This window comes from Miniopterus schreibersii, assembly GCF_964146895.1.
Source record: "Miniopterus schreibersii genome assembly, chromosome: 9".
In the NCBI taxonomy this organism is placed as follows: domain Eukaryota; kingdom Metazoa; phylum Chordata; class Mammalia; order Chiroptera; family Miniopteridae; genus Miniopterus; species Miniopterus schreibersii.
Window position 1 is genome coordinate 77082344 of NC_138118.1, and position 27483 is coordinate 77109826.

General features: G+C 52.9%; 1 protein-coding gene across 4 annotated transcripts; it reads right to left on the reverse strand.

The window, feature by feature from the left end:
* Positions 1-2076: 2076 nt before the first annotated feature.
* Positions 2077-27222, reverse strand: NOD1 (nucleotide binding oligomerization domain containing 1). 4 transcript variants are annotated; one of them, XM_081147130.1, is made up of 12 exons: positions 27152-27222; positions 19755-20063; positions 19059-19233; positions 15913-17728; positions 13032-13115; positions 11686-11769; positions 10522-10605; positions 10076-10159; positions 9124-9207; positions 7791-7874; positions 3790-3873; positions 2077-2968 (listed from the first exon to the last, which is right to left on the reverse strand). In XM_081147130.1, exons 2-12 carry the CDS (start codon positions 19956-19958, stop codon positions 2896-2898), a joined length of 2856 nt encoding a protein of 951 aa, XP_081003256.1. In that variant the 5' UTR covers positions 19959-20063; positions 27152-27222; the 3' UTR covers positions 2077-2895. The 4 variants fall into 4 exon arrangements, with proteins under 4 accessions (XP_081003256.1, XP_081003257.1, XP_081003258.1 ...); XM_081147131.1 differs by lacking the exon at positions 27152-27222 and adding an exon at positions 23378-23413; XM_081147132.1 differs by lacking the exon at positions 27152-27222 and adding an exon at positions 22143-22175.
* Positions 27223-27483: the final 261 nt, after the last annotated feature.

Genomic DNA, 27483 nt, shown 5'->3' on the forward strand with positions numbered 1-27483 from the left:
CTCCAGGGCAAGGTTGGTTGGTTGTGTTGTTGTTTAAGTGATTAGTTACTGGAAGTAGGTGTGTGCCATACCTGGAGATAGACCAAAATATCAGTGAGCCAAGGACTCTTTCCCAGTTCAGGAGCTGAGAAGGCACCTGGCCAAGGCTCCTGGGCCCGGCTTTGTGTGCTGTGCCGGCTCCCTGCTGGGCCGTGAGGCTGTGGGTGCGCCTCCCGTTCAGTGAGTGACACACAGTAGGGCTCTTGGTAATGACGATGGAAACTAACGCCTGTGCTTTTCACTGGCAAAGCTCCCAGGATATTGCAGGAAGCTCGATGTTGAACATTTTTGGACTTGACTTTGAGAACTTCCAGCCCCATGTTTGACCTTGTTGAGAAGTTCCCTGAGCCTAAGAGGGAGATGAGAACCACCCAGGGGTTCCACGGTGAGCAGAAATAAGAAACACTGGTTTAATAATAACCAGCGTGTACTGTGCTAGGCGCTGTGCTAACTGCTTCCCACACATCAGTTCATTTCATCTTCAGACCGCCCTATGGGTCGGTGCTCTCGCATTCCCGTTTCCCAAGAAGGAAACTGAGATTCCGGCCCAAAGCCACGTGGAGGCTTCACGTGGCTTTTTCAGTAAGTTCACCATCAACATGAATGTGCCAGAAATGCAGGTCTGAAACATGGGAGCCATGGTTTCTTTCTCAACCAACCGAGACGTCCTGTGAAAAGAAATAGTTTGATCCCAAGTTCATGGAATTTTTCCCAATTGCCTTTTTCTCCTGTTTTTAAACCTCACCCAAGGACATGCTTAGAGAAAAACGCTGATCAGTTGCCTTCCGCAGGCATCCCGACCAAACGTGCAACTCAGGCGTGTGCCCTGACCGGGAGTCAAACCGGCCACCCTTCGGTGCACAGGATGACGCTCAGCCGGCTGAGCCACTCTAGCTGGGCTCAGCTGCCTTTTTCTTGATGAGGAAGCATCCCCACGTCTCTGCCTGGCAGCTCACCTGTGAGGAATGGAGACGCTTTCCAGCAAGTTAGGGGCCCAATTTCACCTTTTTAAGAGAAATAGAAAAACCCTTCATTCACCATCTAGGAGACCATCGTATTTCCAAATAGAAGTTAAGGCAACACCACACGTTTCGATAGTCTCTAAAAGCAGTCAGTCATCTGTGGTGGTTTCTTAGGAAATTTTAGACTCAAAAGTTTAGAGTTAGTGGTTTAATCAAATATGGGTTTGTAGGCTGAGAGACGTGGTTCTTTGGTTCTGTGTGTCCGAAGTCTGCCCGAGGCACCCTTGGCCTCCAGCTCCCATGCACTCCTCTGTGCTTTCTGGGCATATCTGCTGCCCAGATTGTCCAGTAGGGAGAGAGTTGCTGTCTTGGGGTGACTGTTATGTGAATATGCAGATCTGAGGGGGCGCGGGGTGGGGGGGTGGTGTTAGGAACCACCGAAGCAGTGCCTGCGGGGATGGCCACCCTGTGGCTGAATGACTACAGGAGTTTCCCCATAACTTTCAGGGAAACTTCTAGAACTGCACCCTTCCTAACTGGGCTGCTGTACCAAGCAGGCTGCACCTCTGAGAACTCAAAGGTACTGTTGGAGGGCCCCTCCCCCTTGCCCTCTCATGTTAGACCTCGATCAGCTCAGCGCCTCTTGCCACAGTGGGTGACCGGTCCACCTGGGTCCTCCACTCAGCCCACAGCCAAGGAAGGTAGTGGATGTCAAGCCTGGGCTGCCAGGGCCTCTCAGGGCACAGTGGGGAGGGCAGCGAAATTCAGCCCATGCCAGCATATCCTGGCCCAGCCACCCCGCCTCAAGTTACTTCCTCTGAGTAGGCACCTATTTGGACTTGGTGGTCAGAAGGGGAGGCCTCAGTTGCTTCCTCTACTTTTTTTTTTTTGTTCCTTGGTAGTGGAGAGTCTTATGAAGAATCAAAATGATGATGCCTCTGACCCTCTATCAGGCTATCCCCACACGTCACCCCGTGGCCCACCCAGCGCACTCTGAAGGGCGTCGGCATGGAGCTCAGGAAACGTAGCGATCTTACAAGACTCAGTCCCTTCAAAACATCCCAGACTCGTGCAATGAGAAATAGCGTGTATTTATAAACAAATGAACTGGAAAAAGAACAAGGCATCTGTTCGCCACCCCACCATGTGCCCGCATGGTGGTCGGTGTCACATGCTCTGCTTGAGGGCCCTCAGCAGCTGCCTGACTCTTGGCTCCAACTCAGTCACCCTCACAAGCACTCGGGCAGGAGGAGGCTTCCCCCGGAGGGCAGGGGAGAGGAGCTGCTGCGCGGATGCCAGGCCCCGTTCCTGCTGGAGGGCACAGCAGCCTGGCCCACTGTCGGTCTCTAGCCCTGCGAAAGCCCCGACTGGAAACCCAGCGTTACGAAGGCATCGCGCTTTCTCTCAGACCTGCCAAGAGCGCAACCAGTGGTCTTGGTTGGCAGTGAGACCCCAGGACTAAAACAAAAGCGAAACACTTCTTGTTCGTGGGCAGCTTTTCTCCAGGAAACTCGGCACCAACTCTGCGCCACGTCCTCGGCTACTCGATGAAGACAGATGACAGTGATCGCTCGCGCCCCCCGGTCCTCAGGGCAGGCGGCGTATGAATTCAAAGTCATTCCTCATTCGGGTTAAAATAATGACGGATATGCATCCACGTCTCTTCATAGTATGTTCCCAGTTACCAAAATGGCTCACAAAGCCCACTGTCCCCTGCCAATCTGTAACAGCCGTGCAGGGAGTTTCCCCATCAGTGTGTGAAGGCAGTGGCTCCCGGGAGTCACAGCTCAGCAGAGCCCTCTCAAGGCGACATCTAAGACGAGGTGACTGCAGAGCGGCAGCTGCCGCCAGAGCGCCTCCCAGGACCAAGACCCAGGGACAGGACAGCATCCTCTCAGAAACAGACAAGCCGCTTCTCATCCTCAAAGCCTTTGGCCTCCTCGGGCTTGATCAAGTTTCCATTTAGGCTGTTGGGGGAAAACAAACCAAGTAAAATGCAAATCTGATCACATCCTCCCAACGCTTCGATGACTTCCCGTTGCTTTTAGGGCAACGCCCAGCTACGCAGCATCACACACAGATCTTTTACGGCCTAGTTTCCCCATGTCCTCGGCCTCCTGCTGACCCGCTCCCACACTGCCTGAGCCCCAGGGCCCATCACGCGCCTTCCTGCCTCAGAGCTTTTGCACATGCTGTTCCCTCTCCTGGGACACTTGCCCTCCCACCGCAGCGGGCTACCTCCTAGTCACCTTCTGTGGCTTAGTTTCGATGCCACCCCCTTAGGAGACCTTCCCTGAAGCCTCACCTGTCTTAGGTTCCCTTCTTAGCTTTCCCCGTTATAGCAACTCCTCACAATGTAACTAAATAATTACTCGAATGATTTTTTTTTTTTACTGGGCATCACCCTCACTAGATGGTAAACCCATGAGGGCAGGTCCATTTCGTTCCCCGCTGGATTTTCAGTGCCAACACAGTGCCTGGCACATAAATACTTGGTTATTCAACAAACGAATGAAGATGCAGCGCTAGTCCCTGGGGACACAGCAGTGACCAGGACGCCCGTCCTACCCTCAAGGAGCTCGCAGTCTGGAGGAGACAGCCTCACAGGAAGCTATTCCAATGGAGCGTGATGACTGCTAACCAGCCACAGAATCAGCAGAATCCCTGTGTTTCTAGGGAAGGGATCACAGGTGTGAGGGGGGCTGGGAATGGATGGGAATTGCCCTCCAGTGTACCCGGCATGTAGCCACAGTCGCTGCCATCATCACGAGTGGGGGATGGGCCTCACCAAATCTCCATGATGCCAGTGTTGCTCTGTAGTGCGTCTGCCAGCTGGGCCACCCCCTTGGCTGTGATCAGGTTCTGGATGAGCCTGGAAGAACGTATCGTTTGGATCAAACACACAGCACTGGATTAAATCTGCCCCTTCCTCGGGGGTCATTTTAATGGGATGGTGGGGTAAGAGACCGGGGGGGGGGGGGGGGGAGCTGAATCCACGTTACTTTCAATCTGGCTAAGATTATCTAGATCCAGTCTAGATCAAATGTTTAATTTTCCTGTATTTTTTATAGTGAGCAACACACATCTGTGTGTTCCTACGGAGACAGTTTAATACGTGAACATGCTGTGTGTGCGCCTGACGTTCGTCACTGCAGAGGAGCCCAGTCAGAAATGTCTGGAGGCCACAACAAAGACTAAGAAACACACCAGGGACCAGGCAGCCAGGTCTCCGTCTAGGTGTTTAGGGAAAGGCAAGGCAGTTTCTAAAGTTAAGTAGCGACCAACTGCCATTCTCTTCTTTGGGGGAGACAGAGCCTTCTAAGATGGGACCGAGTCCTCCGCATCATCTGAGAGGGAGAGGAGAAGCCGTCCTCCTGAGGCCACGCATGGTCCCAGTGGGAAAGCAGCGAAAATGGGGCCCCTAAGGGTAACCCCATTATGTTGGGCAGCAGTGATCCATCGAAACAAAGGCTCCAGACACGGCTGGGAAGCCCGGCAATCCCTGAAATGCGCCCCTGGGCAACTCTCTTCCAACCCCACCAGGAACTCGGCGCAGCTCAAGGCAGTGATGTGTCTGCCCTTCACCACAGGCTCGTCCCTCACTCTGCAGAACTTGACCCTTAGAAGTCCTGGGCACTGACCCAACAAGGCAGCCCTACCAGGAAGGTCCTGAGGGCCTCAAGGTAAAGGGCAACCCCTAAAAGAGGCAGAAGAGCACAGTGTTAAAGCTTCCCTCACACACTCCCCATTTCTCAGCTATACAGATCCTTAAAAAAACAAAGCTAGCCCGGCCTGGTGTGGCTCAGCGGTTGAGCGTCGACCTAGGATCCAGGCGATCGGGGTTCGATTCCCGGTCAGGGCACATGCCCCGGTTGTGGGCTCGAACAATGACTCTCTCATCATTGATGTTTCTCTCTCTCTCTCTCCCTCTCCTTTCCTTTCTCTGAAATCAATAAAGATATAAATCCTTTAAAAAAAAAAAAAAAAAGAAAAAGAAAGAAAGGTAAGCTATCTGTGCCTCAGTTGCCTGATCTGTAAAATGGGAATAACTATAAGAGAACCTCCCCACCCCGGGTGTGTGAGGTTTCAACGGGACCATGTGTTTGAAGCAGTTCTCAACGATCTGTGCCACGGTGCCCAGGGGAAGGGAGCTCTTGTCACGCATTGCTGCCCAGTGTTCCCAGCCACATCTCCCAAAGGCTGGGACCCCCAGGCTCAGGGGCAGAGGTGGTGACCTCCTAGTAAGCGTGCTCACAGTGTAACTTCACGTTTTTGCAAAAGGAGAAAGAACAGAACCTGGAAGTGGGCAGAGTTCTGCGTTCAGTTAAAACTGCTGTTTTCTAGCCACTTCCTTCACGCTGCCCCTTCTGGCCTGGCTGGGAGCAGGGTAAGCTGCCTCCAGCCCAGTTACGGCAGGAGGCTGGGTAGGAAGAGAGCTGAAAAGCCCAGCAGTGCTCAGGCACATGCCCGCTGGGGCTGCCCTCACTGGGCACAGCAGCCCAGCCTCACTCTCCAGTCCTGTGCCAGCTCTGTTCTCCCGCAGGGCTGGCCTGGCACCCGGGGAAGGGCATAAAAGAAAATCTACAGGCCAGGAAAAAAATAAACAACCAAGCTAAAAGTTGCACAGTCTGACTGTTTTCACAGAAATTGATAGTGATCTAAAATGCATATGGAAATGCAAGGGACCCAAAATAGCCAAGACAGTCTTGAGAACAAAGGACAAAGTTGGAAGACTCACACTTTCTGATTTAAAAACCTACTACAAAGTTACACTAATCAGGACAGTGTGTCGCTGGCATGAGGATACACGTGGATCAATGGACTAGACTCAAAAGTCCAGAAATAAACCAAGAAGCCCAGACATTTACGGTCAGTTGCTCTTTGGCAAAAGTGCCAGGGCCATTCGAAAGGGGAAGATAGTCTTTTCCACAAGTGGTGCCGGGACAACTGGCTACCCACGTGCAAAACAATGAAGCTGCACCTGACACCTCCTTCCACGCACAGAAGTGAGCCCCACACGGATCAAAGGCCAAAACAGAAGAGCAAAACTGTAACACTTAACAGAAAACTCAGGTGGAAATCTTTGTGCCCTTGGATGAGGGGAGGATTTCTTAGTAAGGTACCTAAAGCGCAGCAGCCAAAACAAAAAAATAAACCGGACTTCCTCAAAATCAAACGCTTAGGTGCTTCAAAAGTCACCATCAAGAAAGTGAAAAACCGGAAGCAGCGTGTGGCCGTGGGCTCTTCCCTTTTGTGGCCGTGGCAGGAGAGCCAGCGGTCAGAATGCAGTTCAGTCCCCTGTGACTGCTGACCGGAGCAAGAACCGCAGGAGGCGTCTCAGTGCACCTCCCGCGCCCGCGGGAAGACGTCCCCTCCTCCGGGAGAGCTGCGACAGAGGCAGGTCGTGCGAGGGCAGCAGACTGGCAGAGCCGCCCAGGCTCACAGGGAGAAGTGCATCATCTCCGCTGAAGGGCCGCAGCGGGGGGAAGCTAACGGTGCACCTGTCTGCGTGGGCCTGCCCCCAGCACGGTGGCATCGCTGGACAGGGACCATAGAAAGATCCTTCCGTGTAGAGCCCAGTCTCGCCCAGCACGAAAGGAAGAAACAACTGAGAGGGTGCAGGACCAACCTTATGTACAACTTTCATTAAAAAGTTAAAAGGGAGGAAAAAAAGAAAGTGAAAAGCCCCACAGAGAGGAAATATCTGCAAATCGTGTACCTAATAAATGTCTGGTACCCAGAATATATAAAGAGCTCAGCGATAAAAGGGCAAACAACCCAATTTAAAGATGAGAAAGGGTGTAAAGGCATCTCTCCAAAGATACACAAATGGCCAAGAGCACCATGAAAGACACCCAACCTGGCGAGTCAATGAGTCAGTCAACAGCACCGTGAAAGACACCCAACCTGGCGAGTCAATGAGTTAGTCAACAGCACCGTGAAAGACACCCAACCTGGCGAGTCAATGAGTCAGTCAACAGCACCGTGAAAGACACCCAACCGGGTGAGTCATCGACCCTAGAGGATGAGTCATCGGAGAAGTGAGAACCAAAACCACACCCACTAGGATGGCAGGAGGCAAAAGGAAGGACAATAGCAAGTGCTGGGAGAGAATCTGGAGAACTGGGAAGCCTCCTACATTACTGGTGGGAACGCAAAGTAGAGCAACGCCTTGGAAAACAGCTTAGCAGTTCCTCAAAAGTTAGCAGTGGTCGCATGACCCAGCAACTCTACTCCTAAGGGTACACCCGAGAGAAATGAAAATGTAGGTTCACACCCGAGCCCGTGCATGAATGTTCACAGCGGCATTATAACAGTCAAGGAGAAGCAACCCAAGCGTCCACCAACTCACGAATGGACGTGCAAAGTGTGGAACGTCCACACAGTGGAATGTCACTCATCCGTCAAGAGCTATGAAGTATTACTGATACATGCTGTGATGTAGATGGACCTGAAAACTTACACTAGTGAAAACACGGAGACAAAAGGTCACACGCTGTTTGATTCCATGTCTATGAAATGCCCAGAACAGGCAAATCCATAGACACTGAACGTGGATTAGTGGTGGTCTGGGACTGGGGGATGACTGTTAATGCACACAGGTATTGGGGGGTTGCAGAGGTGGGGAGGTAAGACTGTGCTGGAATTAGTGATTGACAACCTTGTGAATATACTAAAAAATTCCTGAATTGTACACTTTAAAAGGGTGAAAATTGTATGGCGTGTGTATTTTAAATCAGAATTTTTAAAAAGTAGCACAGCCTGAAATTCCAAGGTTCTCTGAGTTACCATAAATGTTTCAGCGTCTGGTTGACTTTCAACATCTCTGCCAAGCTCTCTGCCACTTCGTCGTCGAGTTCATTTTTGGTGAGCCTGAGAAGGAAAGGAGGTGTTTACTCAGAGAGCCCTGCCTGGCACACATTTTTAAGTGAGTTCCCAGAAACGGGATCCCAGCCCAGGTGTCCCCAGCTCATGCAGCTGATCACTTGCTGAGAACCCGGCAAACAGCCAGGCTCCAAGCCCAGCCTCTGAGCTCCAGAGGTGACAAATGGGAGGACGTGTGCCACCCCTAGAGAAGGAGGTCGTATAAAGACAGAGGCAGAAGGCACGGTGTTTCAAGTGCCCTGGAGCCAGACATGCCGGGTGCGTAGCACCCACTAGCAGGCGACCTCGGGTGGATGGTTCACCTTCTCTCGGCCTCGGTGTTCTCACCGGTACATGCGGACAGTAATAGTACAGACCTCACAGGGTGATTGTGAGAGTGAGTGGGTCCATGTAAACGCTGAGAATGATGCCTGGTGTCATCGGTACTCAGCAGGTGCTGGGTTTGACATCACCCGTGTAGAATACTGGTCCTCAACCTCCAAGGGACATGTGCCAATGTCTGGAGACATTTCTTATTGTCACATTGGGGGGACTACTGTTCTGTAATGGGTACAAGCCAGGGATTCTGCTAAGCATCCCTCAATGCACAGGACAGCCCCTCCCAACAAAATGATTTGGACCAAAATGTCAACAGTGTTGAGACTGAGAAGCCCTGACATAAAAGGACATGTAAAATATGGATGCTATGTGGTTAAGATATTTTTTAAAGCCACTTGCAAAATGCTATTCTATTTTGTAAGAAAGGGGATATATATACGTATACATTTGAAAATACATATAGTGCTAGAAGGCTAGAATGTACACTCAGGCTAGAAGAAAAGGTGGTATTTGGGAAACACAAGGAAGGAGGTCCTTTCACTTCTTACTTTCACTTTCTACTTTCACTTTCACAGGCCTCAGTGTCTTACCTGGTTTTCAGAAAAGCATATAGTACTTTTCAAAAAAGTTAAAATACTTTTTGAGGGGAAAAGAATTAAAAATGCAGGTGGTTTTCCTGAGGCCCAGGCTGGCCCAGGCTCAGGCCGCGAGCTCAGGCCCCCGGGCCCACTGCCCCTTCTGTGCGTCTGTGCTCCTGGGAATGCTCTGCTCTGCTCTTCAGCAGGAAATGATCGGCCGACTTAGAGGAAAGGCCTGGAGCCTTTTCAACTGAGAGGCAGCTTCTCAGTTAAGATTCCCGCTGTGCGCCGTCTTTGGACTAAACCCTGAGACCCAACCTTTCCACGGGGCTGGTAATTACCAGAATATTCTGAGAGTCGAGTTGTGCTGCAGGGCCTGCGCCAGGCTCTTTCCTCCTCCTGTAGAAATGCCGTTGAAAGCGAGGCTAGGAAGGCAAACACATGGGGGGGGGGGTGAGTCTATGGGGCTTGGGCTTTGGCAACCAAAGCAGCCGGGAGCCTCCAGCCGGCGGGCGCGGCCCTGCCCGGGCTATCGGGGCAGGAAGCAGTTCCCGGCCCGCGGCCGCCACCGAGGCTCCGCTGCCCCCCAGCACACGCTGAGCGTGAGGTCAGGCGCGAGGCTCATCAGGGACGGGCCTGACCGGGACACTGGACATCGGGGAGACCGGTCACGGTGCAGACTGGAGGCTGATGGGGCCTGGCCAGCTCTGCTCCAGGGAGCTGGCATTCATGAGCTGGAAAGGTTTCCTCTGCTCTCCTAAGGAAGGGTCTCCGCCATGGCCCCCCACCTCAGACTCTCTTCTAGTGGCAGGAAGAACACGAGCAGTTAGGGGCCACCCGAGGCTCTGAGGTTTGGCCAGAGGCCTAAAGGACAGCTGGAGGAGCAGGTCTGTGTGCAGAGACGGAGGGTCCCCTCTGTCCCAGCACCATCCTGAGAACGAGGAAGGGGCAGGAATCCGCTGCCCAGTGTCCCTCTGAACGTAAGAATTCCTCCCACCCCTGGGGGGCACGGGGAGATGGCCGAGGGGCTGGCAGTGTCCTGTGCCTTGAGTTGGGTGGCGGTCACACTGGTGTGTTCCTATGAACACTGAACATGGAAGAGTCACGTACTTTACTCTGTGCCTCCTATATGTCAATAAAAACATTAAAAAAAAAAAACCCCCACACACAAATTCCTCTCTCGCTAGGAAAGCCAACTACCCTCTTCCCCTCGGCTCCTCCCCTGCTGAGCCAAGAGGCGCAGGGAGTGACAGGCTGGCCCTGGCAACAGCGGGTGTCAGAGGCAGCGGCTACCTGAGGTTGGTCAGGCTGGGGTGGTCCCGCAGAGCTTCCGCGAAGGCCTTTGCTCCCTCGTCGCCGATCTGGTTGCCCCACATCCTGAGGGCAGAGGCAAGACAGTGCCAGTGAGTGCCCGCCGCCCCTCACCCTCTGCCGGTGGCCACGCTGGGCTGTAACAGCAGGTGGGCGCTTCTGCTTCCCTGGAGCTGTGGCCTGGAGACAGCTCCGACGCCAGCCCCTTAGTGCGCTGCTCGGGGCTTCAGCTTCAAAGGCAAGAGCCGGGATAAAGAGCGTTTCCCATGCAGAGGCCAGTGGGCCCCCAGGGCCTCCATGTTGAAAGCTCTGTGCCTCCCCCACAGCTGCCAGCGGTCCTCTTGGTATATTTATACACGAGACCAGGAGGGGCTCACGGACACGGAACAGGGTGTGTGACACACACGCGTGCAGTTGTCTCCACTCACCCAACTTCAAAGATCGACTTGCTGTTCTTCACAGCCAGGGCCAGGCACTTTCCTCCCTCGCTGGTTATTTTGTTTTTCCCCAGTCTGCAGAGAGAGCCGTGCACGTGTCAGCCTCCAGCTCCGAGGGGACTGGGCCGCCCTCGTCCCCAGCACAGGGCCCTCTGGGCCCTCTTGGGAGGTGCGGCCTTTCTCCTGAGACCCACAGCAGCTATGCCCTGCACTCCCACTCCGGGGAGGACCCAGTGCCCAGAGGAGGCCAGTCAGGATTCCTCTCCAGGAGATGGTAACCACCTGCAGAAACTGAAGAGACCCAAGCTGTCCCGGGGGGGGGGGGGGGGGGTGTCTTTAAACGACCTCTGAGAGTCAGTCATTTCCATCGACAGACCAGGGAGGTGCCCGCTTCAGCTGCAAATGGTCAAGTGAGTGTTCCCATCACCAGGGCAGCTCCAGGGGCTCCTCCAAGCCTGGTGCTCTGTCGCCCTTGGTCAGGCACGCTCTTCCTTGCCACTAGATGAGTGCTATGATCTGAATGTTTGTGGCCTCCCCAAAACCCATATTCCAAATCTTAACCCCCAGGGTGATGGTATTAGGAGGTGGGGCCTTTGGGAGGTAATTAGGTCATGAGGGTTAATGGCTTTTAAAAGAGGCCCCAGAGAACTCCCCTGTCCCTTTTTCACCAGGTGAGGTCACAGCAAGGCCCCACCCATGGACCAGGAATAGGGCCCTCACCAGACACCTAATCTGCCAACACTTTGATCTTGGGCTCCCCAGCCTCCAGAACTGTAAGAAATGAATTTTGGGTGTTTATAAGCAGCCCAGCTTATGGTATTTTGTTATAGAAGCCTGAGGGACAAAGGCAAGGGGGAACCTCCTTGGAGGGGGAAAGACCTCCAAAAAAGGGTGACAGCCGTGGCATTTCTTCTTGTTGTTAATTAAGGAAATCAAAATGCCAAGCTTTCCCCCCACCAACGGTAGGTGGTCCGTCCAAACTCCGAGCCTCGGCCACAGGTCATAAATCCTGCACGTGGCTGGCTCACCTTCCACACACAGGTCTCCTAATTGCACCAATAAGGCCCCCTGGCAAGTAGAAGGTGGTTTCAGGTGAGAGCTCTTTATGGTGACATTTGTTTTAAATAAAGAGCCTGCCACGCCCACCCCACTTACTTAAGGTGTGTGAGGCCTTTGCATTCATCCAGGATTCTGGCGATGTACCTGGCTCCAACATCGGTGATCTGGTTGTTGTATAAGCTTCAAGAGAAAGCAGTCATAAAACTTGATGACTCCCAATGTCGTCTTAATGACCCCCATTTTTTTAAAAAACCGAGTGCTTGCTTTCTGATTTCCAAAGTCTGGGTTGAAAGAGGAAAGAAAGGGCATGTGGGGACCAGAGTTTATGGATCTGGGGTCTCACAGGCTGGGTTCAAAGCCGCTCTGCCCCCTTCCAGCTTTATGACCTGGGGCAGGTTACTTAACATCTCTGTGCCTCAGTTTTTCCATCTATAATACCAGGGTAAGAATAATAGCTCCCTGACAAGGTTATCAAGAGGATTATGTGAGCTCATTCCAAGCCCTTGAATGTCAGTGCTCGATAAATGGCAGGTGATGGGTATTTCTAGATTAAGATCCCAGTTAGCATCTTGACATGGGGGGGCCGGGGGATTCCGAGTACTGGGACCTTCTCAGTGTCTACCTTTTAGTCATTTTACCACTTGATGCCAATTCAACAGTTGCACAAAGAAGTGGAAAGTGGGGACTACACAGGGTTCAAGGGCTCCACAGTCACACAGAACTCCTCCTGGGCTGCCATCGCTTCACTCCTCAGCTTAGGCCCAAAGAAGCTGACCAACGGGCTCCAGCTGACGGAGTCAACAGTGGCCTTGGGGCTGGTTGGACGGGCGCCCAGTCTTTTATCTCAAACCCCAGAGTTCCGGGCTCTCAAAACCCCAAGTTTTTCATCACTACTTTGGCAACTGATATGGAGCCATTCATGGTCTTCATCCCAACTGGCTTGAATATTCATACATTTTACTGCAGAAATGTTAAAGTCTTTAAAAAGGGGGTATTGCCCTAGACCCCGCTGGCCATGTCACTCACTCCTACATAGCACAGACACTGAATTCTGATCCGTGTCTTGCCCCGAGGGTTCTGGATGAGGGATCATGGACCCATAGCAATGAAGTCTAATACATTAAAGTATTCTAATGTTTAAAAAACATATCCAAGATACCCTCCCATTGCATCCCCCAGCCACCACTCATAAAGTCTATATTATTAGGATTCCAATGATACAAGTGAGGAGGCAGAGGCCCAGCGCGACTTCCTAACTTGCTCAAAGAGTGGGCTGCTGGCTGAACCCAAAGCAGAACCCAGGACTCCTGGCTCCCAGTCCAGTGCTTTTCCTGGTGCCCTTGGCCCTCAGTCTCAACCATCTGATCACGCATGTGAATGGCAATTTCCTGCTGCTCTATATTATTACTACGTAGCTAGCAGTGTTCTTGAGAAATACGTACCCTAAAAACGTCAGAATTCTGTACTTGGTCAGCTCTTCATATAGCACCCTGACCCCACTGTCAGTGATCTGGTTCACGCTGAGTCTGAAACAAAACAGCAGTGAAAGTTACACATCGGATTATGGGAGCTCATTCCAAGCCCTTGAATGTCAGTGCTCGATAAATGGCAGGTGATGGGCATTTCCAGATTAAGATCCCAGTCAGCATCTTGACATGGGGGGGCCAGGGGATTCCGCAGCTGCTCACTGGGAGGAAACATTTGTTCCACAAGGATTCAGAAGCCTGTAGGTCTTGGACTTCTCCAGCCATAAAGCCATAAAGCCCCCGAGAGAATGGCTGTAGCAGTCACCCAAACAGCCCCTAAAGAGCCTGGTTGTCACGGGGCCCACAGACCCATTCAGAACCAACCCGTCCAGCGAGGCTGCAGCACAGCCCTGATTCAAGACAAGACTACAGAGGACACATGAAGGACAGGAGAGGACAGCCACCTCCGACTCCTGCATCTGTGAGTGGCATCCATGTGAAGGAGCCAATACGTAAACAAATAGGTGTGGCTGTGTCCCAATAAAACTTCATCTACAGACACAAGCCATGGGCCAAACTGGGCCCAGGAGTTGACCTTTTTAGTCAGTAAAAGGCTGAACAGGCAAAAGTTTGATGTTTAGGCTTCATCCAAATGAGCAGGTCAGACACTCGGGTCCCCTCCCCCAATGGTACCTACCTTGGTGCTGGGGTGCAGTGTGAATGCACAGTGCACCGCCATCCCAGGGCGGCAGAAGCTGCTAGTCACTCCCAATATCTATGCTTTCTTAGAAACAATTCTCTGTTTTTTAGCTGGGCACATGTGATCAAGTTCTACCCAATGAAATCTAAGCCGAAGACTCCTTAGCAATAGCTGAGAAGTCTTCTTCAAACAATGGGAGTGTCCTTCTTTGCCTTTCCTTCTTCCTAGTGGCTAGAATGTCGACTGAATGGCTGGAGCTTGAGCAGCTATTTTGGGCCAAGAGGTAGAAGTCAGGTAGTGAGGGCAGCAGGGTAGCAAAGCAGAAGAAAGCCTGGGCTCCTGAGGCTCATGGAAGCACCGTCACAGCCCAGAACTGCCCTCCTCTAGACTTTTGCGTGCAAGACAAGTAACTTGTAAATTATCTAATATTTACCAATATTTTGAGTTTTCTCTCTCAGCCGAAATTAATCCTAACAGATGCCCTCTGGGAGCTCAAAATGCTTCCCTGAAGTGGCCCATTTCCTCCTGCTTTTCCCTTCACGGGTGTGGAGGAAAACTTGGGAACAGCTGCCTGGGCAGGACCACCACACTGGAGTGGAGCTTTCATCTGATGAGAGGAGCACAGGGAGGCACTGAAGGTAAGATTGCCTGAGGCTGTAGACAGGGAGGTGCTGGCTGAGCGCAGAGAAAAGACTTGAGGCCTCCCAATTCCCAGGCCAGGGCAGCCTTGGGCTCCGTATATCCAACGGACTCCACACAGTATGTACTCTGATACCGATATAACAGGTACCCAGCAACAGCTCCAATCCCCTCTGCTCTCCAGAAATGCAGGAGCAGAGTAACAGAGAACTAACCCCTGGTGCAGAGATTTACAAGGTGTATACAGGAAATGCTAATAGAAGAAAGCGACTGGCCTCTCTTTTTATTCTAATCCTCACCGAGGATATTTTTTCCATTGCTTTTCAGAGAGAGTGGAAGGGAGAGAGACATCAATGTGAGAGAGACACACTTCAATTGGCTGCCTCCCGCACGTGCCCCAACCATGGCTGGGGATCAGGCCTGCAACTGGGGTACATGCCCTTGGCTGGAATCGAACCCAGGACCCTTCAATCAGCAGGCCGACTCTCTAACCACTGAGCAAAAGCAGTGAGGGCCTCTCTTTTCTCCAAATCAGGGGGGCGGAGCTTTTTTCTGCCAAGGGCCGTTTGGATATTTATAATTGTTACTGAATTTACTGGGGTGTGTTAGGGGGACTGAATCAGGTAATATCTGTAGTGGCTTCACTCATTCTCAATAAATGCCGATTGTTCTTACAGTTGACTCTTGAACAACATGGGTTTGAACTGTGCAGGTTCGCTTATATGTGGATTGTTTTCAATAAATATATTGAAAAATTTTTTGGACATTTTCAAAAAATTGAAAAAAACTCACAAACCGTATAGCCTAGGAATATTGAAAAAATTAAGAGGAAAGTAGTCATGAATGCATAAAAATACGTATTTTCTCTCCATAATGATTTTCATAATAACATTTTTTCCCCTCTAGCTTACTTTATTGTAAGAATACAGTATATAATACATGTAACATACAAAATACATACAGGGGTGGGCAAAAGTAGGTTTATAGTTGTATGGCAAAAAAATACAATAATTAATAAATAATAATACAAGAATAAACTCTGTGTTTCCAGTACTCACTACTATAAACCTACTTTTGCCCCACCCTGTATTGATCAACTGTTTATGTTCTCAGTAAGGCTTCCAGGCAACGGTAGGCCGTTAGCAGTTAAGTGTCTGGGGGAGTCAAGAGTTACATGTGGATTTTTGGCCTGGAGGGGGAGGGGGTCAGCATCCCTAACCCCGGCATTGTTCAAGGGTCAACTGTACTGTAATTGCTAGGATACGAGCATCTCCTTTTCCACATGAGGACACTAAGGCTCAGAGAGGTTAAGCAACCTGTTCAAGGACATTCAGCTGGGGCTGATGCAGGTCCGCCTGACTTGGAAGCTCTGAACCTTGCTCTCTGCCACCCTGAGAGAGAGGGTCTGGATGTTCCAGGACCAGTGGTGGTGGTTCCCAGGGGATCCAGGAGATCCCGCTCGACAATGCCAGGCCCGGTGTCCCCCAGCCTGGCCCGCCCTGTGCCCGGCGGCCTCACCTGATGACCGTGAGGCAGCTGAAGCAGGGCTGCAGTTCCCGCACGCCGTAGTCATTGAGATTGTTGTTGTCCAGATCGAGGGCGAGCCGCTTGCGGAAATGGTGCAGGACGAAGGACAGGGCGCTGCAGTCGGCCGAGTGGACGTTGCAGTAGGTCAGCTTGAGGTAGTTGGCGCAGATGCCCTTGGCCGCCAGCTGCCCCACCTTCTCGCTCTGCGTCTCGTAGATGCAGCGCAGCATCCAGATGAAGGTGGGCATGGCCTGCACCTGGTTGAAGCCCCCAGACTGAGTGCGGGGCAGGTTCTTCAGGTAGGTCCGCAGGCTGGCAAACAGGTGCGCCCGCAGGGCCTTGCGCTTCCTCTTCAGGGCCACGGCTGGCACCAGGTGGCGTAGGAGTTTCTGTCTGGCTTCGGACAGCAGCCCGCACAGGAAGAGGTTGGTGAACTGAAAGTGATCGTTGTTCCTGAAGGGGTCATCCCCTGCCAGGCCACTGTCGCCCAGGCACTGGAAAGGGAGGAAGCGGGGAGAGCAGGACGCCGTCTCAGGAGGCACCCACTCCTGGAAGAACTTGAGCAGCTCCCGAGTGCCCACCCTGCCGTCCACCACGAGGAAGAAGGCGGTGAAGAAGGCCTGCAGGGTGATGTGGAAAAACTCATAGGACTGCTGGTCCCCTCCCAGGCCCGGCTCGGGCCCGGCCCGCAGGAAGCCCAGCTGCAGGTCCGCCTCCTGCATCTCGGAGGCCCGCACCTCCTCCTGGCTGAAGACAAACAGGTTCTTCTCCATGCCCCAGTGGGCCACCTGCCCCAGCGAGCGCAGGGTGGCCTGGCTGGCGCGGAAGGTCTCTGCCTGGCTCCGCGTGTTCCTCTGCACCAGGCTGGTGGGCCGAGTCCTGTTGAGGTGGACCTCAGTGACCAACAGGAAGACGTCGGTCAGGGTCACGGTGCAGTCGGGCAGCTGCGGGGCGCTGTCGAAGGCGTCGTGGAAATGCTGGAAGCAGCGGAAGATGATCCAGCAGAAGAGGGGGACGGCACACAGGCTGCAGAGGTTGGGGTTGGCCTCCAGCTGGTCCAGCAGGCGGTCCTGCACGGCCCGGTCGGGGAACATCCTCCGGGTGTAGGCCCGCAGGTGGCTGGGGGAGAAGCCCCGCAGGAACACCTTCTTCCGAAGGAGCTGGCGCGGGATCTCGATGCCCGTGCGGGCCGTGAGCAGCTTGGTGGCCCCCTTGAGCAGCACCCCGCTGAGCAGGTTGGCCAGCAGGACCAGGGGGTGGGCAGGCTCCCAGGGCGACGAGGTGTCGGGCACGTGGCTCAGGTCGAAGTCCGAGTGGAGCTCGTCCAGGCCGTCGAAGGTGAAGAGGGCCGTGTGGGGGAAGCGCAGCAGGAAGGCGAACACCTCCTCGGGGTCCTGCTCCGGGTAGCAGCAGTGCTTGAAGAGCAGGTCCTGCAGGCTCAGCGCATCGCCGTCCTTAAAGCAGCTGAACATGCGGCAGCGGAAGTGGAAGAAGAACTTGAGCCCTGCGTCCAGCAGGCCGGCGGCCCAGAGGCTCTGCAGCCGCTGCAGCAGCATGGACTTGCCCACACCCGCGTCGCCGAACACGAAGATGGTCTCGCCCTGCTCGTCGAGGACGCCCGTGGAGTGGTCCAGGAGGCAGGCCAGGCTGCCCAGGTTGCCCAGGCTCTCGTTGCTGAAGCTGACCAGCTCCATGATGGTGTCTGTGTACGTCTCCTCCAGCAGCACCTCCTCCTTCTGCGAGTAGCACAGGATGAACTTGGAGTTGCGGCCCAGCTGGTGTCGCAGCTTCTGGGTGTACCTGCTCACTGGAGGAGTGGGGTGCGAGGGGCACAGGCGTCCCAGGAGTCAAAGAGGCAGAGACCAAACAGCATCAACCAGGGAGGCCCCAGGAGGAGAAACGAGCACACAGACAAACCCACAACCTGGACCCTGAGGGCAAGGACGCCTCAAGTGCAGGCCCTGAGGACTCTCGAAGAGCCAGAGCTCCAGTATTTGCAGGTCCTCGGGCTTTGACAGCTCTGCTCGACCTCAGACTTAGCCGGCCAGAGGGTGACAGCTTCAACTGGGATCAATGTCTGAGACAGGCTCCCTGTTCCTCTGCACAAGTGGTGGTTGAACTCCAGCTAGAAACTGAAGCTCCCTCACACTCCAGGGCCAGGCCACAGGGCCCTGCCGCCCCACCCCATCCCCAGGGCCCCAGTCAACTATCTAAAGCCGGGCCACATTGAAACCTGTATCGCTGAGGCCAAAATTGCCCTGACCTTCCTATGGCTTATCACAGTGCTCTGGAAACACCACCACATAGTCTCAGAACTGAATGCCAAGACTTTGGGTGATAAAATGCAGCACTGGATGTTAATCCGGATTACAAAGGAGCAAGGTCTCATCTGAATCACCACAAGTGAGTAAATGAAGATGAAACCAGCCTCTTACACTAAAAGGGCACACCAGCCCTGGTCCAGGCTGACACATGGGCAGCACTGATGTTTAACACGTGCCCCAGAGGGAGCCTCATGCCTGCCGGCAGGGGAGTAAACACTGTGACATGCCACATGGGCGCCCCTCTCTCAGCAATCCAGAGCTCTGAAACAGGGCTCATGCCAGAAGGAAGGTGGACCTTCCCCAGACAAAAGGTGTCCCAGGCCCCGGCATCAAGCCCACTGCCCTGGCACATTAACCCCCACTGAACTAATCAGTTAGCTAAAGGGGTGCCCAGGTGCTTTGTAAATAAGGACCAGCAGTCGGGGGCCACAGAAGAATATCGTGCCTAGAATCAGATCCAGAAAGATGTTTAAAAGGGGGGAAAAATGCAACCTTGAACTTGTGCAACCATGAGAATGTCTGCCTGTGTCAGAATAAGAAGGAAGAGGTCAGGCCAGAGGTCGTTCCCACATTCCACAGGCCCCCGCACAGAGCAGACCAGCTGCATGCGGCCACTTGAGTGCCAGTCCCCTGGGCTGCACTTGGGCGGCAGGAACCAGCTCTCCTTTTCTAAAAGGAACCCAGCACCCGGGCCTGCAGCCTGCACGGGCAGGCAGGGCTGGCGGTGGTGCACCAGCTTGCCTGTCCCCTCGAGCCTACTCGCTGCAGCATTTCCAAACCCCAGGGTCTGCTGTCCCCCCGGCTGACCTGTACCTGGGTCAGTGTTGACAACAGTTTTACTCTGAATGAGCTCAGAAGGGCAGAAGCCGATCTCCGACAGCCACGGCCCGAGGTCCACGTAAGCATCTGCGAGTTGCTGGAGCACGTAGAGGAAGAACTCGGACACCTCCTCGCCCTTGCTCTGTACCAGGTCCAGAATTTTGCGGACCTGGTGACGGCACAAGCATGAGGGTGTGAGCATGGCTCCCACCAGAAAGGCCCACACAGCAGGGCCCCGAGTCTTACTACTGCCTGGAGCTTGACGTCCACCTGGCCAGAGGGAGATGCTATGCACCAAAGGCCTAGAATCTGTGAAATGGGCCACGTTAGCTAGAAAGCAAGCCATACAGCTCTAAGAAACCAGGAGGCTTCCATGAGCCTAAAAATAAGGTTAGACTCACAATTAGAGCCACGCCCTCCTCTGGAATTTTCTGTCTGCTTTTCTCTCTCTAACACTACTGCTCTCCAGGAATCGGTGCTGAGGGGAGAAAGTCACCCCTCAGGCATATGAGGTGTGCACTGGGCCACACGGCAAGGGGACAACAGAGCCCCTATAAGTTATAGCTTTAAGAAGACTTTTTGTATTATTAAAAAATGCACGGGGTAGTTACAAGAGTGAGCTACTGCGCCTTCCGCAGAAACCCTTCTGGCTACCAGGCCCCCCTTGCTGACAGTCCCTGTCACCTGCACCTTGTCAGGCTGCGTGGGGCAGGCACCCACGATCTCCGCATCCTCGGCTGAGAAGTAGTCATTTTCCAGCAGGTTGTCCACCAGACACTGAGTGTTGCGGATGTGAGCAACCAGAAGTTCCCGGTTGGTTTTCAACAACTTAATGTGGGAGTGAAGAGGCTCTGATGGGATCATGTCCACCTCACTGCGGCCTGGTGTCTCCATGGTTAAAGCAGCAAGCGGCCGCTGGCCCCAGAGTCATCCTGGCTGCATGTGTCTTCCTGGCAGAGGACAAGCGGGATCCAGGGCCCCTGCCTCTTGGTGCGGCCCCTGAAGAGACAGATGGAGTCACCAACAAGGCCAAGGCCAAAAGGTCCCTCCCTCTCCCTCTGGTCCTGGAATGTGTCTATTCGAGCAGGCGGATCTGAGATGTACTGAAGACAAAGTCCTTTCTTAAGTGCTTCTGCTTTCGGGTTCTACTGCTAAGGTAGGTGACCAGAGGTAAATAAACCTTTGTTTTAGTTTTAGCAAAACTTTTAAATTATTATTATTTTAAAGTGTGTCTCAATCCTAGACTAGAGATGAAAAAGTAGGTTATTTTCCATAAGAAGGTTAACCGGGACTAGAAGCCTTTCCAATACCATAAACAGTCGATAAACGCATATTTTGTATGTTATATGTACTATATGCTGTATTCTTACACAGTAAGCTAGAAAAAAGAAATTGTTATTAAGAAAATCCTAAGGAAAATACATTTACAGTATTTAGTGAGAAAAATCCACATCTAAGTGGACCAGTGCAGTTCAAACTCATGCTGTTCAAGGGTCAATGGCCCCTGTATTTTCTGTACCTTTACCATCATTGCATGTTTCTCTGTAACCACCAAAACCCTCTCCTGAGCTGCAGAAGCTGGTTTTTGCAGATGCTCTGTTACCTGGTTTTTATTTTATAAGGAAGAGCAAAACCTACCCACCACTCTGCCCTTTTAAAGCCCTGTACCTGAGAAATCCCATGTGCCAAACAGAAAATCAAAGATGATGCTATATGGTAGCACCCTCCTTGGCCAGGCCCTGCCTGCCTGAGCCACCAAGGCAAACTTGAAAGCTTCCACCAGCTGCCAGTCATGCAACAAAACGCTATCACCAATGGGACCGAGGCAGGGGGCCTGGGGAGACTCCAGGAGGTCGAGGTCTCCTGCAGCCTTCCCTTGTGATCCAGTGTCAAGCCCTGTGTTGTGTGGGCATCGCAGCAGGGCGCAGGACGATCAGAGCTAACAGTGAGTGAGCCCTTTACTGGGCCCAGCATGGGTCTAATGCTTCCCACTCACTGTGAGAGGCAGGATAACACAGGGTTTCGGGGGCCAGCGGGTTCATCAGCAAGTTAACCATCCTCTCGGTGCCTCAGTTTCCTCACAATGAGAGTCCCTACCTCCAAGTGTTACTGTAAGGACTAAGTTAATGTTCACCAAGTGCCTAGCATTCAGCAAATACTCGGTACTTATCACGTCATTTACTCTTCAATCATCCAATCCTTAGAGCAGCCCCAGGGGGCAGAGGTCACTGGTATTGTCCATTGACAAACCAGGGAACTGAGGCTTGCAGAGGTTGAGCAGCTCCCTGCCCTCACAGGGTTTCGGATCAGGCAGGGCAGATGCACAGTGTGGGGAGCACAGATGAGAGCTGAGCAGAGAGGGCCGGGGCATCCACAGCTCTGCCGAAGGAGCCCCACTGGAGCCCTCGTCGTGGAAGGAAAAGTGGTTAGAGCCCCTGTCTCTTAGGGAATTTGAATTTGAGACATCCAGAGAGTCCCAATAACCCCTAACACATGAGTTAATACACAGCACGGGCCACGCTGCAAGCACTCATCACAGCCAAGAAGGTGGTCTAGGCCGGGCTTTCCGTCTGGTTCATCTCTGAGGCCCAGCACTTGACTATGCGGGATGGTGTCCACCTGGTAGGCCACTGTATCTCCATCACATAAGAGGATGCCGAATAAAAAACGGGCAATGGAATGAGCCTGGCACAGTTGCTGCTTGCAGCAGGTGCCTCATCGGCGCTCGATGGACACATCTGCGGATTTCCAGGGCTCACCAGCTCACTCAGGGAATGTCACCTGCTGAGTTCACTGGTGGATAGATTCCGATTTGCAGGCGTCAGTACTTTTTACTGCTCTGAGGCATTTATATCAGCTGCTGCCCTAACAAGTTGAAACACAGCCCCGCTCTGTTTCCAGAGCATTTTCTTGGCACAGAATCGCCTCCTGCTTTGTGACAGTGTCCCCGCACGGAGCCTCATGGGCTCGTTGTACTTGTTGACTGACATTTTCCTGGTGTTACCAGGCTTTGAAACCCAAAGTTCCCAAAACACCCCACTTGGTATTCATCTCCGAGGGGCCAGTGAACACAGATACCTTAATAAAGAGAGACAGCGGGGCCTGGAAGCAATCAGAGCCCATGTCTGCAGCGCTGCAAATGGGCCTAAGTGCTTCTGCGGAGAAAGTGCTGCATGGAGACAGGTCTGGAAGCCAGGGGACATCTGGAGATGGCATTAAAGACCGACACAGAAAGTGTCTGGCGTTTCTCAAATGAAAGGCACTCCACGAGAACAAAATCTATTAGTCATCTCAGGCTGGCAGTGAGCTTGGCCTTGAGCAAATAAACACTCTGTTGATCGCTGGCCAAGACACTCAGCCTGACACTTTTACTCGCCCCACTTGAACGTGTGTCCACAGTCAGCAACTGTCTGGGACACAAATGGGCCCTGGAGCTTGGCCGGAGGGTACCTGTGGTGTGTCGGGGTGACTTTAAGGGGCACTGAGAGGTTAAGAAGATGGCAAGTTCTCCTGGGTGGCACACCCTCTGCCTGGGCCGCCCCGTGGGGTGCTGTCTTAGGAGCAGGCCTGCCCAGCCACACCTGACCTGCTGCTGCCTCTCACTGTGACCTCAGGACCACTTCGCAGGAGCGAGGAGGAAGGGGGCTGCATGGGCACCCCGACCCAGTGGGCATGCGTGGTGAGTTCTCGGCCCCTCGCAGCTTGGAGGCTTTTTCTGTGACCAGAAAGCTCCACAGGGTAACCCTGTGCCTTTTAAGTGTATGCAAATTCCCCGGTGAGCTACTGGGGTGTAATGAGGGAGGGAGGGAGGGGAGTAAGGAATATTTTGAGAGGTTGAGTGTATGTGGAAAAGGCCACGGCACCTCTGAAGGGATGTTGTTTAAATGCTGTCGTGTCCACCTGAGCCCCATCCTGGGAGCTGCGAAGCCCGGTTTTTGTCTCCCCAAATACCCCACACACCTGTCTGGGTGACATTATGTTTTATTGCACCCAGGCTAACAATCTCAGTGCATGCAGAGGACATTTATCTCAAAAAAACAGCATAATCCACTTTAATAACGCTAGTGGATACCAGTATCAGGGTTCCCCCACCCTACCTCACCCCGCCCAGTGGATATCAGCTCATCCAAGGTAAGCAATGGTTGAGGTTAAAAGTTGCAAATCTGGGGTGGATTCATAAGCAGGCAGTTCTTCAGAAGCTGGGGTCCAGAAATACAGCTCTATAAAGAGCATAAATAAGCTTACCTGCCGGTCAGTGGCAGGAAGTGAGCACGAGAAGGCAAGGGCGGTGAGCACAGAGGCTGGGCACTCACCGGTTCAGTGGTTGGCAGCTAGGACCCTGCCTCTAATCCTGGGCGCTTCACTTGCAGTCTCTTGACTTTGGACTAGTTACTTAATCCCATTGAGCCTCAGTTGTCTCCTCTGTAAAATGGGGGAAATGAAAACTACTGCATAGGATTGTTGGGACAATTAAATGAGCTTTAAAAAAGCCCCAAACCTGAAGCCTTTGGAGCAGTGTACATAGTAAGTCATTTAAGTGTTTGCCGTTATTATTTAGGGTCTACCAGATCAGCCATATCGTCATTTAATTTCATTTAGAGCCTCAGACCAATCCTTCCAGATAGGTAGAGTTACCCCATTTTACAGATATGAAACCGAGGCTCATGAGGGTTAAATACCTTATTCAAAGCCTCACAACTAGGAGATGGCAAGACCAGCCCTTGAACCCAAGTAATCATCATAACTATTATTCCCATAATAATTATCACGTACTGAAAGCCAGGTGGTGTGTGCTGAGCACTTTACATCGATTGTGTCATCAAGTGCTCAAAACCACTCTAAGGAAAGAATTATTATAACTATTTTACAAAGGAGGGCACAGGGTTAGAACAGTTAAATATGCTAGCTGAGGTCACACAGCAAGTTAAGGAATAAAGCAGGGGCCTGATCCCAGTTCTGACACCAAAACCCATGGTTTCTTCCATTAAAGGCCTGACTGGTATTTGTTATAAATCTCTTATCTCCACTTGAAATTATCAATGCACTTGAATTCATATTAAATGTAAAACACTAGCCTTGTCACATGAAGCCCAGGAATGGCCCTCTCCATGCAGGGACCCGCCCAATGTCCCGCAATACAAAGAGTTAAGTTATTCCCCCAATAAAAGCCTAGTTTTCCACCCAGTTCCTTCCAGGTTTGGTTTGGGAAACGGAGAAAGCAACTGGGCAGTGGGTTAAAACAAAGCACAGGAAGCTCTTAGTCATTAGACTGTTATCTTTCGGGAATCAAAACATCACAAATACTTTCTCAAGTAAATCAGCATCCGCTCACAGATCGTCCACCGTGGGAGGGGGTTTCCTCACCAATGCCTGACTGCCCTACCCAGGTACACGTGGCTCTGAAAATATCTACCTGTCGCTACACCTTTTCCGCCCCAACCTGTATGGTGGTGATAAAACACAGACAGGCAAGGGATATCAACATTCCCAAACAAAGATATCACGGTGGTGACTTCATGTTTTATTAAAGTATGAACCAACCAAAACCTGGTGCTCATCTGGGGCTCACTTTGCAGTTACGTGGGCCTTCATGTTGCCCTATTTATTAGCCCTTTAAACTATAATTTTCTATAATTTATAGGAACATGACTATTTAGTAAAACAAATTCCAAAGTGGCAGTTTAATCAGTTGACTAGAGGCACCCTATTGATTTTAGGGAAGTGTAACGAAACTGCCTTGCCGACTCCAAAGAAGTACATTTCTTATTAGGTCACTTTGCCCCGTCAAGAGGGCCAGGCTGCCCTCAGAGTGACAGCGTCCCCGCCCGGCTGGCTCACTGGCTCCAGAGGCTGGAAGGATGGCAAAAGGGAGGGGATGGTAGCAAGTTTGCATTGGCCGACTCTGCAGTGTAATCTCTGCCCACAGTCTGGTCTGTGGCAGTCCTGGATAAAGCACAATAGGAATTCCAGCCAGGAGGTTGCTGTGACAGCTTCCTAGCACTGGGTAAAAGCCATTAATTAATGGAAATGGCAGTGGGACTACTCGCTTCTCAGTGCAAGAGTCAAGTTTGGGAAAAACACTTGTCCCTCAATGAGCATTTGATGTGCCAAAGAGTTTTCCTCCAAACAAGTTCAGACTCTGAGACAACAAAAATTCAGCACAGGTAAAAATTTTAGCTTTTCTAATTTCATCTTGCCTAAAATCCCCCCAAAAGAAGAATCATAAAGAAACTAGTAGCTTAAACCTCAAATCCCAGGTTTATATCTCAGATTTTAAAGAAATACTGAACTCATGTCTTTGGATAAAAAGTGACAAGAGTTCGATATTCTCGTTAAGTTAAATATCAGCGATTGCATGCTACAATTGTCAATGCCAGCATCCCGGCTGAATATTTCACCCTGGTATCCACTCTGTATGCCACCGACAAACTCGGATACTAACAGCAGCACTGTTCCATTAGAAATATAAAAAGTGACAGAATATAGGTATAAGGCCAAGTGTTTTTACAGGGTATATGGATGACTAAAAACAAGAATTCATTGTTCCTAGGCCCAGAGTTAGGAGCAAAACACCAACAGCCTGGGTGTAGCCTAAGGAAGCTGCCAGCAGGAGAGCCACGTGTGTGTCCAAGGCAATTCTAAGACACTGTAGACAGCCCAGCTTTCTTGGCAGCCCATGCAATGGGGCGTAGGAAGTCTCAGTTTCTTTTTATCAAGAAATTCATTCCTATCCCATGGAGTAAAATTGTATTCCAGAGCCAGTGATAAGTCATCTTGGTGGGGAGTTGCCTGAGATTCCAGACCTCAAAGCACCCAGGGCCTGGAGCCACACAGCCCTCCTCTGAGCAGGGCAGGAGGAGAGCAGGGTAATACTGTTTTGAGGGAGACAATTTTTGGACAAACCCTTTCCCTCATTGTGGCTGGACTAAATAAACAACTGCCAAACACAAATCACCACTACTGTGCCTGATGACAGCACCTGTCATGTGCCACCTGCCCCGCGTTGGATACACATGATCTCATTTAACTATATAAGCCCCAAGACAGTTACAATTTTAACCCCCATTGTCAGGTAAGAAAACAGGGGCTCTGAGAGGTCCTATCACTTGACCATGGTCACATATGACATGTGACAGAATCTCTGAATCTTTGCCCAAGATCGATGGGCTTCAAAGCTTGAACTTATTTCTCCATTCCACAAAAATAAACCCTACTTCTCAGACCCTTTGGAAGTCCAGCTTCTCCTAGCTCTCAGATGTTGTTTGTTTAAAATCCCCCTTTCTTACCTGCCCTGCATATTCGGTGGCTGTCTGTCTCTCGTCCAGAGGTCCTGCTTGGTGGGATCACACCTCTGGCCCCAGCATCTACCCTAGGGCGAGACGGGCCCACGCTGCGCGCTCCTAAAACCCACGGTGGAGCTACGGTTCCCTGAGCGCGGTAAATCTTAGATGTGCTTTTGGAAGGAGGGGCGCACCGGCTGAGCCCTGTGGCCAGCACTCCTGGCGTCATCCTTAAAGCAGGAAACGCAGAAGTTGGCGGGCCACGGGTTTACTGGGTTCCCCAGCGTAACCCGAAATGCCAGCAACGGAGGCATTTCCCAGGACGCAGAGGCAAAGGGCAACGTAATCCGGGATCCCTTGTTTTCACAACGTGCCCAAAGACCGACAAGCAGAGGCTCTTTCCAACACGCCATCCAGGCGCCCGCGCCCGGCGCGGTCTCCTCCCCGCGCGGGAAGCCCGCGGGAAGCCCGCTGCCCTGGCGGCGCCCGGGCAGCACCGGGAGTTTCGACGATACGGAGGCTGGGTCCCCCCCCCCGGGCTCTGATGGGACTGGTGTGGGGTGCGGCCTGGGCATCTGGATTTTCAAGGCGCCCCAAGTCATCGAGGTGCAGGCAGGGTCGAGAACCCGGGCCAGCCGGGACAGCCGATTCCGCCGGCGCTGGACTTCATCCCTGCGAAGCTCCGCCGCACTCCCCAACCCCGCGTTCCTCCGCCCCCCCCCCCGGAGCTCTCCCGCGGCCGCCCCGCGCCCCCCAGGACCCACCGGACGTCTGCGCCGCGCACGGCCGCCCGGCGCCAGGACTCACTTGGCCTCCAGGTTCGCAGGGCTGGGAGCGCGCGGGTCGGGGCGCGGAGGACCGGGCCGGGCGCGCGGCGGCCGCAGCGGAGCGGGGCGCGGGGCGCGGGGCGCGGGGCGCGGGGCGCGGGGCGCGGGGCGCGGGGCGCGGGGCGCGGGGCGCGGGGCGCGGGGCGCGGGGCGCGGGGCGCGGGGCGCGGGAGGGCGCCGAGCAGCGAGCAGGGCCGGAGCCGCGCGGGGCCGCCCAGACCGGAAAGCGGCTGGAGGGCAGCGGCGGCCGCGCCCCTCTGTGGCTGCGCCAAGTGCCCGGGCGGGGGCGGCGCCCGGGCGGGGGCGGCGCGG

Coding starts and splice junctions, on each gene's coding strand:
- NOD1 (XM_081147130.1), bottom strand. CDS start 19,958: ATGGAGACACCAGGCCGCAGTGAGGTGGACATGATCCCATCAGAGCCT. Junction 11,770..13,031: donor AGAATTCTGACGTTTTTAGG/GTACGTATTTCT, acceptor TTTCTCTTGAAG/CTTATACAACAACCAGATCA. Junction 7,875..9,123: donor TCGACTCTCAGAATATTCTG/GTAATTACCAGC, acceptor TTTCCTTCTCAG/GCTCACCAAAAATGAACTCG.